General features: G+C 36.3%; 3 protein-coding genes across 4 annotated transcripts; 2 read left to right on the forward strand and 1 right to left on the reverse strand.

Annotated features, from left to right (window-relative positions):
- Positions 1–642: 642 nt before the first annotated feature.
- LOC101899238 (kanadaptin) lies at positions 643–3293 on the forward strand. 2 transcript variants are annotated; one of them, XM_020037173.2, is made up of 4 exons: positions 643–746; positions 897–2117; positions 2183–2374; positions 2440–3293. In XM_020037173.2, exons 2-4 carry the CDS (start codon positions 906–908, stop codon positions 3181–3183), a joined length of 2148 nt encoding a protein of 715 aa, XP_019892732.1. In that variant the 5' UTR covers positions 643–746; positions 897–905; the 3' UTR covers positions 3184–3293. The 2 variants fall into 2 exon arrangements, with proteins under 2 accessions (XP_019892732.1, XP_005184772.1); XM_005184715.4 differs by having other exon boundaries at positions 681–838.
- Positions 3292–4307, reverse strand: LOC101898955 (probable U3 small nucleolar RNA-associated protein 11). The gene is made up of 2 exons (XM_005184713.4): positions 3599–4307; positions 3292–3539 (listed from the first exon to the last, which is right to left on the reverse strand). Exons 1-2 carry the CDS (start codon positions 4178–4180, stop codon positions 3330–3332), a joined length of 792 nt encoding a protein of 263 aa, XP_005184770.1. The 5' UTR covers positions 4181–4307; the 3' UTR covers positions 3292–3329.
- Positions 4308–5368: 1061 nt separating this feature from the next.
- On the forward strand, positions 5369–9133 carry LOC101900793 (RNA cytidine acetyltransferase). The gene is made up of 8 exons (XM_005184724.4): positions 5369–5692; positions 5758–6205; positions 6266–6429; positions 6485–6974; positions 7035–7559; positions 7730–7826; positions 7886–8867; positions 8924–9133. The coding sequence occupies exons 1-8, from the start codon at positions 5490–5492 to the stop codon at positions 9030–9032; spliced, it is 3018 nt and encodes a 1005-aa protein (XP_005184781.1). The 5' UTR covers positions 5369–5489; the 3' UTR covers positions 9033–9133.
- The last annotated feature ends 2253 nt before the right edge of the window (positions 9134–11386 follow it).

Consider the following 11386-nt stretch of genomic DNA (forward strand, 5'->3'; position numbering starts at 1 on the left):
TACATTTTTGAAATTCAAGTAATTTATTGAAAATTAAATAGTGTTGATTACATTTTTGGCACATGTATTACAAAAACAAATTAGTATGTGGTTGTTGTTTCGTCTGTTGTACAACAACACTTGCTGTTACCTGTTTTACTCCACCTTGAATCTTGTTTATTTCTTCAAGACATGGTGTATTGAATAATGTAAACCATAAATAAGGAAACAAAAAATTTAAAAAAGCACGATGGTTTTTCTTAACAAGTCACGCATTTTCATAAGGAAAAAAAATCAATTCATGGTTAAATTATGGAACAAACTGAAAATATTTGACAGCGAAACACATCACGAAACATGCGTTGGCTGTTTAATTGTTGCACACAAAGGTTTTACAGTTTTACTTCTTTGTCTTCCTGCGTCAATCTCTACTTCAAACGCTATGATATTTTGATTGTCAACTCCTTTTAATGTATAAAAATGACAAATTCTCGTAAAACGAATGATTAAGACGCCGGTGTATAGCAGGCATAAATCATTTTCTCCTGAGTGACATAATAATTTACAAATTTATCACATTTTTGGAGTCTCATTCTTTTGTTGCAATATATTTTCTTTATTTGCTATAAAACATCTATACTTTCCATCCCTGATATATGTCCTCTCATCTGGATTTTCGGCAAAAGTCGATTCTTAAAAACCTATAGCCGTCCAATTGTCGATCTACAATCCCCTAAAACTTTTGTTTTCATCTTGGAAAGGAACGGGTAAAGACAAGGCGGTTTGTTATCAAGATATCCCCTTCTCCTAACTGGCGATAACAGATTGACATTACCCAACAAAACCAATTTGACATTTGGTAAACATTCCTTTAACCAAAAGTATTTTCATAACTTTATTTTTTTAAACGTTTCAAGCCACTACTTATGGAGGAATTTAAAAAACCAACTCTTCCGGTTGCTCCCGCTGGGAAAACAGAGAAAACAAAAGAAGAATTCAAAAAACCGAGCACTGAAGAGAAAGCCGTAGTAAAAGAAGAAGCTCTAAAAAATCTACCGGCAACTAATAAGCCACCCCAAACATGTCCCTACAAAGTTCCACTGTGGTCCAGAAATCCTCCCCAAAAATGTAGTTATGCCTTTGAAGTTCTAAAATCGGGTCAAATCATAGATGAAGTCAAAGACTTACAAACAAAACCACTTTGGACGTTCGGTCGCTTGCCGGAGAATGATATAGAAATGGCCCATCCAACCATATCAAGATTTCATGCGGTTTTGCAGTATAGGCCCAAGGAAACTGCAACACAGGGCGGTGATAAAGATGATGATGCTGAGGAGGAAAAAGAGGAGATAAGTGAGGAGAAAACTAAGGGACCACCGGAAGGATGGTATATTTATGATTTGGACAGCACCCACGGAACTTTTTTGAACAAGCAAAGAATACCCGCCAAGGTGTATATTCGAATACGTGTCGGACATATTTTACGTTTGGGAGCCAGTACCAGATCTTATATTCTCCAGGGACCAACAGAGGATGAAGAACCTGAATCAGAATTGACAATAACGGAGCTAAAGGCAAAACGCCAACGGGATTTGGAGGAAGCTGCACTGGAAAAGAAACGTTTGGCAGAAGAAGCTGCAGAAAGGGAACGAAATGAGGGATGTAGCTGGGGCATGACTGACGATGCCGATGAGGAAACTGATTTAGCCCATAATCCATTTGCTGCCACAAATAATGAAGAACTTTTCCTCGATGATCCCAAGAAAACATTAAGGGGATATTTTGAACGTGAAGGCTTGGATTTGGAATATAAGTGTGATGAAATGTCTGCGGGTTCATTTGTCTGTCGCGTAGAACTACCTTTGGATGATGACAATGGTCGTCCAATTGTTGCTGAAGTTGTACATAAGGGAAAGAAGAAGGAATGTGTGGTCCAGTGTGCCTTAGAAGCATGTCGCATACTCGATCGTCATGGTGTCCTTAGACAGGCTAACCAGGAACCCCAAAAGCGTAAGCAAAAATCGAAAGATTCCGATTCAGATGATGATGAGTTTTGGGATCGTACCGGAGATGTGGCAAGGAAGAAACAACGAAGAAGTAATACCACTACAAATGTCACATTGACATATGAAGATTTGGTAAGTGCGTAACTGGGTTTTATATTTTGTACTATTAATAAATTATTTCTTATAATTATTTTTAGCTAAAACAAGAGAATGAATTGAATAAAGAACTTCAACAAGTCCAGGCAAATATCTCTGCATACCAAGAGAAACAAAAGCTGCTCAAAACACAAAAAGAAAATGAGGAATCCAATGATGACCTAGATAGTTATATGGAAAACTTACAAGCAAAAGAAACGCCTGTGGATAAAATAGAAATAAAAAAGTTAAGGGTAGGGAGATTAAAGATTGGAAAATGACTCAAGCAAGAAATGATTTTATACTTTATCTTTTATAGCTCGAAGAGTTGCGTTTGAAAACGGAAATACAACGAAATCAGAGACTGCTAAAGATAGCGAAACCAGTTGATTTACCCTTTATGAGAAATCCTTTAGAACAAAGCAAAAGCGAACAGGCGCAAGGAGAAGTGAAGAAAAGGCAATTGCCAATGATTGGCAAACGTAATCAATTTAGTAAATTTAAAATTGTTAAACCCCTAGAGAACAGCAGTGCAAGTAAAAGTTCAAAACCGCCTGCTCAGTTGGCATCCGACGAAGAGGAGGTAGAAGAAGAAGATAGCGTCGAAACTAAAGTTGTAGATGATGAAAAACACAAAGCGGAATCAAAAGTTAATATTGATGAAATATTCGAAAGAAATCTAGAGAATCAGGAAGATAAACCAAATCTAATTAAACCATCATTAGATGTGGATGAAGAAAGGAGTGAATCTCCATCCAAGGAATCCTCAAAAATGGATGAATGTACTGAAAAGATAGTCCCAAAGGTTGAATGCAATAGTGAACCAGAAAATAAGAAAGAACAATGCAAATCAGATGCTCCTAGCAAAGATGAAAAGAAAGACTCAAATCTTAATGAATGCCCCAAGAAGAAAAGGCAACGCAACCGACAACGCACTAAACGTGAAGCTGAAATGGAGGACGACATTGAATATGAATCATCGGATAAATATGCCAAATGGGTACCACCAGAAAATCAAACTGGAGATGGTATTACCGAATTAAATAAGAAATATGGTTATTAAGTATTTAAAAAAAATTCTATAATAAATAAGGAAAAAAAATATGTTAAGTCAACAAAATTGTATCCTGCCCTCAAATTAAGTTTTTTCCTGAATCTACTAAAGTAAATGTAGGATGTTTCAGTTTTTTTATTAAATGTACTCTCCAATTACTTCTTACGTTCGTAAGAGAATTTATAAACGGGTGCAGAATCCTTAGTGCCAGGTTTCTTTTTCCTAGGTTTCAGCAAGCGAGGCTGTTGCAGAGCCTTTTTAATTTCAAGTTTCTGTTGCACAACTGCCAATTCCTTCTCACGTTCTATACGTTTCGAAAGTTCTTGATATGACTGCAGTTTCAAAAGGTTAGCCTTTTTGATTTCCTGCAAGCAAATTAAAGCAATAAACATATTGATTTCATTTCAAAATTTAATTTCATTACCTCTGGACTTAAAACAGGTATTTGCAACTTTTCCAAATCCTTCAATCTGGGACGATTTGTTTTTCTATCCAACATACTGGGATGGGTTTCCAAACGTTCCGCCAGTTCCATATCACTTAGCTCCTTAGCCTCAACATATTCAGCATTTTTCTTCGGTTCATCTTCAAAGAATAAATGTTTATTGGGCACAGTATTGGCGAAATCGATCATGTGCAGCTGAGATTGTAATCGTTTAATTTTCTTAGCTTCCATTGTACGTTTCATTGTGATATATTTGATATCTTGTGTCTCCATCAAAGCTAACTGTTCCTTACTGTGCTCATCCTTTTCGCCTTGTTCTTCATGATGTTCACCATCATGCAACTTGGAACGTATCATATGATGATAGAATTCATCGGGATTTTTATTCAGAGCACGTTTGTGCAACAATTGCAAAGTCTTGGCCTTACGCTCAGCATCCCGGGCTCGTTTGCGATAATCTTTCTTCTTTTCTAGGAGACCAAGATGTGCTCGTGACTCTGGCTGATGTCTTTCCCTGTGGACTTTTTGATTGCTCTTCGATGCCTTTTTCCAAGAAGACATTTTGGGGAAATAGATTATTCAGCAATAAATTTATTATATATTCTTGTTATTCTTAAATTTCAACTTTTTCGACCTTTCAGGAATCAAAGTGAGAAATGAAAACAAAACACAAGCACATGTGAAGAAATTGTAAACATTGAGAACTGAATGACAGCCATAAATAGTGTTGCCAATGTTATGATACTCAAAAGCGTCATCAGGGTATTTTTTATGGAACCATTAATACATGTAGTTGTCTTTTATAGGAAATATTTAAAGGAAAAAATAATAGGGTGATTAAAAAATATATAGGGTAGTTAAAAAAAAACTCGCTCAAGTTTTATGTTTTGTTTCACTGTCAAACATCATCACTTTGGTCTAATTTTTTAATAATGAATCGACTTGCAAAGGAATAACTCTTGCAAATAATTTACATTTTTATCAAAATGCGTGTTTTGCTACGAAAACACATTTTTGGCTCAATTGGTACATAAATAAACGGAATTGTCAATTTTGGCATGGCAAAAGCTACTAATGCATACAGGCGCAGTTTATGGACAGTTGACATTATTGGATCGTACTTCTTCAAATATTCCCTTCAAAAAAATCACGTGTAACAATGATCTTATTTTATGTATGGACATTTCCCAATTAAATTATAAGTAATATTGTATTTCAACTCCATAATTGGAATTAATATACTTTGAAAATGCGAAATGGAATTTTTTAAAAAGTAAAGAAATGTCAATTAAAAAAAAACAACGATAGGGCTTTGATGATATTACTTTTTACTATTTAAAATTTACTACTGATATTTTACTCCACGACGAAAAAAACATTTGGGTGAAGTTTTTAAAAGAATTAACCACTTTCTAGTTCCTTTTGATATATTTGATATATGAACGGCCTACAGACATTTTTTCGATACATTTTCAATTTTAAGATAACCAAAAAAATTAAAAAATAGGTACAAAATGTCTGGATGTCAGAGATATGGGGAAAGTGTGCAGAAGTCGTGCAAACACTAAATTTTTTAATAGTTGATTACTCTGCATTTATTTTCTATTAAAACATGACCAAACCCATTTTTCTGTCAAATTTCTGTACTTCTTCGATTTACTAAATTGGCGTTTTAAAGTACCATTATTGACAACACTTTTTTTAGTATTTTACAGGTGGCAACGCCGTTTTAGAATGAGATGAGGAGGCGAGTGAAAACAAAACAAAACTAACACGTGCAACTCACTTTGACGGGATAGGAACTGTTGCCGATTTTATTTGTTTAATTGCATTTTTTAAATAAGAATTTAATAAAATATAACTTTACAAAATGGTTAAGAAGAAAATTGATAATCGCATTCGTGTTATGATTGAGAATGGCGTGAAATTGGGACATCGTACTATGTTTATTATTATCGGTGACAAGGCTAGAGATCAAGTGCCCATACTCTATGACATTTTGACCAAGTCCACAGTAAAAGCTAGACCCTCAGTTTTGTGGTGCTACAAGAATAAGGATGAGGCTATTTCCAAGTAAGTGCAGGGTGTTTTTTTCCCACTGAAATTCCATTGATATTATATTTTTATTTAATTTTTAGTCATGGCAAGAAACGTGCCAAGAAAATAGCTGCTGGTAAAATTGACATCAACGATGCCGACCTGTTTGATACCTTCCGGGTGTCGACCACAATTCATGGTCGTTACTATTCCGAGACACATGCCATATTGGGTAGAACTTATGGTGTTTGCGTTTTGCAAGATTTTGAAGCTCTAACACCAAATTTATTGGCTCGTACAGTGGAAACTGTAGAGGGTGGCGGTTTGATTATATTGTTGTTGAAAACATTGAATTCTTTGAAACAATTGTACACCATGAGTATGGATGTGCACAAACGTTTCCGTACCGAGGCTCATCAAACGGTGACATGTCGTTTTAATGAACGTCTTATATTGTCTTTGGCCGATTGTAAACGTTGTTTGGTGGTCAATGATGATTTAACTGTTTTACCCCTAAGTTCAAAGACAGCGAATGTTGTTCCGGTTAATGTAAGTAATCTATTAATGTAATAAAGGTTTATGTTAATAAGATGTTATTTTTGTCTTCAGCCTGCTGAAATCACCAAGTCTGAAAATAACGATCTGCTGGTGGAATTGAAGGAGAGCTTACGTGACACTCCCCCAGCGGGACCTCTTGTAAATCTATGTAAAACATATGACCAAGCCAAGGCAGTGGCCCAGTTCATTGATGCTTTGGCCGAAAAACAACTAAAGTAAGAATTATTATTGTGTTTTGAAATCCAGGCTTACAACTCTTTGTTCTTTCAGACCACCCACTTCTTTGACCGCTGCTCGTGGTCGCGGTAAATCTGCCGCCATGGGTCTTTCAATTGCCGCTGCGGTAGCTTTCGGTTATGTCAATATCTATGTGACTTCACCCCATCCAGAGAATTTAATTACTCTCTTCGAATTCGTATTAAAAGGCTTCGATGCTTTGGAATATCAGGAACATACTGACTATACAATTATACGTTCGACCAATCCAGATTATAAGAAAGCCATTATACGCATTAATATTACCCGTTCCAATCGCCAAACGATTCAATATATTGCACCCAATGATACACATCTGTTGAATGCTGCTGATCTTTTGTTGATTGATGAGGCAGCTGCCATTCCTTTGCCGTTGGTAAAGAAAATGATTGGACCCTACTTGATATTTATGGCTTCCACAATTAATGGTTATGAGGGTACGGGAAGATCGCTTAGTTTGAAGCTGATTTCACAATTGCAAAAGGAAAATTCAGCACCACCGCCGGTAGGATAATTTTTTGAAATTTTATAAATTATATTTATTTATACTTTTTTCTTTTAATAGATTAAACTCGATGAGTCCATCCGTTACACGCAAGGTGATGACATTGAGAGCTGGCTTATTAATTTACTTTGTCTGGATGCCACCAGTACTGTGCCAAATATCAGTTCAGGTTGTCCCACACCTGATGCATGTGAACTGTACTACATTGATCGTGATGCCTTGTTTTCATATCACAAGGCAGCTGAATCATTTTTACATCGATTGGTTTCGATCTATGTTTCATCCCATTACAAGAACAGTCCCAATGATCTGCAAATGATGAGTGATGCACCAGCCCATCATTTATTCTGTCTACTGGGTCCCATTCAACGTAAAGATCAATTACCAGAAATTTTGGTAGTTATCCAAGTGGCTTTGGAAGGTGAAATATCTTCACATACCATTACTGATTCTTTGGGCAGGGGTAAGAAAGCTAGTGGTGATTTAATACCTTGGAATGTTTCGGAACAGTATGGTGATCGAGAATTCCCTAAATTGGCTGGTGTGAGAGTAGTGCGCGTTGCTACACATCCTAACTATCAAAGGGTGAGTTGTGTTCCATGGAAGATAGAATCAATATTAATTTTTATAATGGGGTTCTGGATGTCATTTGGTTTATGATTATCATCTTAACAATTTGTAGCAGACATTAGAGATTTAAATTGAAAAAAAAAAAAAAAATAATATCTAAATTTTTCGAAAATTTCCACTTTCAGATGGGCTATGGTAAAAGAGCTTTAAAATTGTTGAAAGATTACTATGGAGGCAAATTTACAGATTTAAATGAAAACAATGGTCTCAATGAAGACAATGGTAAGTGTAACTAATGCTCAAATGGGAACACAACTAATTTATTCTTCTTTCCTCATTAGGTATCGAAGAAGTTGAGGAGGAAGATGTTGGTTTGCTCAAAGAACAAATACGTCCTAGACGTAAAATACCCACCCTTTTGAAACGTTTAAATGAACGTTTACCCGAAAACATAGACTACTTGGGTACCTCATATGGTCTGACACAGGAGCTATTGAAATTCTGGAAGAATTTAGGTTATGTTCCTGTCTATCTCAGCCAGAAAGCCAATGATTTGACTGGTGAACATTCTTGCATTATGTTACACACGCTAGACAAATCAGGAAGCCTTACAGAAAAAGTCAGTGCCGAATGGCTTAGCTTATATTTCAATGACTTTAGGCGTCGTGTTCTAAAACTTTTGGGTAAAACCTTTAGAGAATTCCCCACCAGTTTGGCACTCTCTTTGCTCGACAACAAATGGGTAAAGCTACAGCAGGAGGAACTTAATAAACAAGTTTTGGACGCCTATTTCCTGCCACATGATTTGCAACGTTTGGAGTCATATTCCCGCAATCAAATTGAATATCGTTTAATATTGGATCTTACCTCCGATATTAGTTATTTATATTTCCAAGGTAAAATATCTGAACTGCAAATTGATACACTACAAAAGGCAATATTATTGGCAATTGGTGTGCAAGGTAAAACCGTTGATGGCATTGCCGAAGAGCTGAATATGCCAGGCAATCAAATATTGGCCAAATTCTATGATTTAATTAAAAAATCATCGAAATATTTCTCCAATGTTATTGAGGGTCACATTGAGAGTACCATGATTAGTGAAACTAAATTAAAGCGGGGCGATGATTTTGAACCCATTTCATTATCGCTCAATGAAGAACTTGAAGAGACTGCCAAACAAATAACAAAGAAACAAAAAGACGATTTGAAACGTTTGAAAATGGAAAGTCTCAAAGAGTTCGCGATCAAGGGAAGTGATGAGGATTGGTCTAAGGCATTGTCGGGCAAAGATGGCAAACCAAAGTTAATATCTGTTAAAAGGTAATTAGACATTACAAATTTATTAGATTTGATTTAATTTCTGTTGCTTTTTTTAGTGGCGTAAAACGTTTAGATGAACCCTTGGAGGCACTAAAATCGGACAATGAACCCAAAAAGAAGAAAATGAAATTTGGCAAAAAACTTAAAAATAAATCTGTAATTTAGTTTCTATATAAATTGTTTTATATTAATGTATTTTAATGTATACTTTTTGTAGTTTTACAAATGAAGATAAAACACAATATATAAGAAAATTAGTTTTTTAATTCTTTCCTCTTATGTAATGGTGAAATGGTGGTTGATCCGTAGAGTTGCATCAGTTATTTTAACCGCTTTTGTATTGATTATCCCAAAAGGCAGAAGGGAAGATTACTTATCATCGCTATGCTGCTAAGAAGTGCTATCAGAGTGTGATGTTGAAAATATGCTGAGACTTTGACCACGTAAAGGTGATCTCAAACTTTGACCATTTCTAGGCCAACATAAATAGGTTTCCATTGTGGGGGTATAAAAATATGGTGTAGCTATTGAATTGCCTGGCCAAAACCCCTATTTTGCGGAATGAAATATCTCTCAACGTAGTTGGATGAGTGTGTCCTCTTTCAGTCCAAATACACTTCTATACTCGCTCGATCACCTGTTTAACACTGTTTATTCTAATTTTCAATTTAACTTGCTACCAGACCTCCGATAAACTCGCTATAATTAGTGCAAAAAATTAAACTCGCTCGAATTGTAGTGAAGCACTCCTTAGATTAGGAAAATTTGAGCTTACTCAAATTACTTACTTACTTTTGCTATGCCGCCGAATAGGAGTTTTAAAGTTTTTGTTCGAAATGGAGTATACCTTACTCTTGCCGATCACAAACCGTTGTCTACTTGGTTCCGCTGTTTTTCGCTTCATTGATATCCAACGCCTATTGGATAGTACAGGGTGAGAAAAAAAAAACTGAAACAAAGTCAAATGCCATTCATCATTTCAATCATTTTTTTAATTCTATTGAATGAAAGCAAAAAATGTCGGAAATAGCATCAAATTTTAGAATAAGTTTATATTTGTTCGGAGATTTTGGTGGCAATTGTGCGCTGGAAATGAAGCGAGTAACCTCATTTTGTAACCGTTCTTGGGTGTCGTGTGCTGAGTCCTCTAGGAATGTCCTAGGTCTGCGGCCAAAATTTTTGCGTGCCAAATACTTTAATACATCCTCCAAAATATTTTCGCGATAATATTTGGCATTTATTCTGATGCCACGGTCGATTAATACGAGCGGAGAGCGACCATCGGCTGTTATGGCGGCCCACACCAATACCATGGCTGGCGCTTGACTTCTGGTAGCCAACCGAAGGTGCACATTTTCAGCTAACCTCTTTGTCAAGTAAACACGATCATTTTGTTTGTTCACAAGCTGCTGGACAACGAATGTTTTCTCATCGGAGAAAACCAAATTCGGCAGTTCACCACTTTCGGCCAAGCGAAGCAACTCTTTAGCTCTTTTAAGTCTATTTTCTTTCTGTTGCGGTGTAAGTTCTTGCACATTTTGGAATTTCAATGGTTTTACGCCGAGCTCATTTTTAAATATTTGCCGAATGGAATATTGAGATATATTCAGCTCACGAGCCATTTTTCGGCCACTGCGATGCGGGTTCCGATCAAGTCGCTTCTTTACTTTTCGAACCATTTCTGCTGATGTTGCTTTTTTCTTCCGTCCACTTCCTTGACGTCGGGCTACGCTACTGGTATCAGGGTAACGATCGATGGTACGAGACACAAAAGATTCCAGCCAAATAGAAAGAAATCACATTATCACGCTTGAATTCCATCACGAATACCTTTCTTTCTGGAAAATTCTCACTAAATTGCTTTTGTACGCTTGTAAACAATATAATGATCTGTCACTGGAATAATATTAACAGCTGTCGGATGAGTGGCTTAGAAATGACAGCAGTCTGAATTTGGTTGCAGTTTTTTTTTAGATTTTCAATCGTTCTTATACAACGTTATTCCACCTAGAGGTCAGATATTTGATACTGCAGTGGCATATTGAGATATGCCCACCACGGTTCTTACATCGGACCTAGTTATTAAAAGAAGAACACACGTTATTTTTTCGAGATTGCCGATCAGATGCTTCTAGATATTTTGCAATCGGTTTCCTGATGCAATCATCTGCCAGCTTCGTCGATCAGAGCCTTTTCGAATCTCTTTCATCGGTAGATTTATTGACTCGGAACCACCCCGAGCCGCCCGCCGTTTCATTCATGGGATCCAACAAAGCTTAATGAATTCACGTATTTCAATATAGGCTTTCTTTCAGTCAAGAATAGCTCTTGATTTAATGACACTCGACTTGATAGCCTTGAGGGTCGCCTGACTATTGGCATATATAGTCACTGGTCCTGTTATGCTGGAACAAAGTTCTGTATCAATTAGCCGTAACCTTATTGATTGGGAGAATTTTCGCTGCAGTTGTCATTAAGCGTATTTGAGCGTTTAATGATTGGATTTTGACAGAATATGC

The sequence above is a fragment of the Musca domestica genome, unplaced genomic scaffold (genome assembly GCF_030504385.1).
Source record: "Musca domestica strain aabys unplaced genomic scaffold, Musca_domestica.polishedcontigs.V.1.1 1, whole genome shotgun sequence".
NCBI classification, from domain to species: domain Eukaryota; kingdom Metazoa; phylum Arthropoda; class Insecta; order Diptera; family Muscidae; genus Musca; species Musca domestica.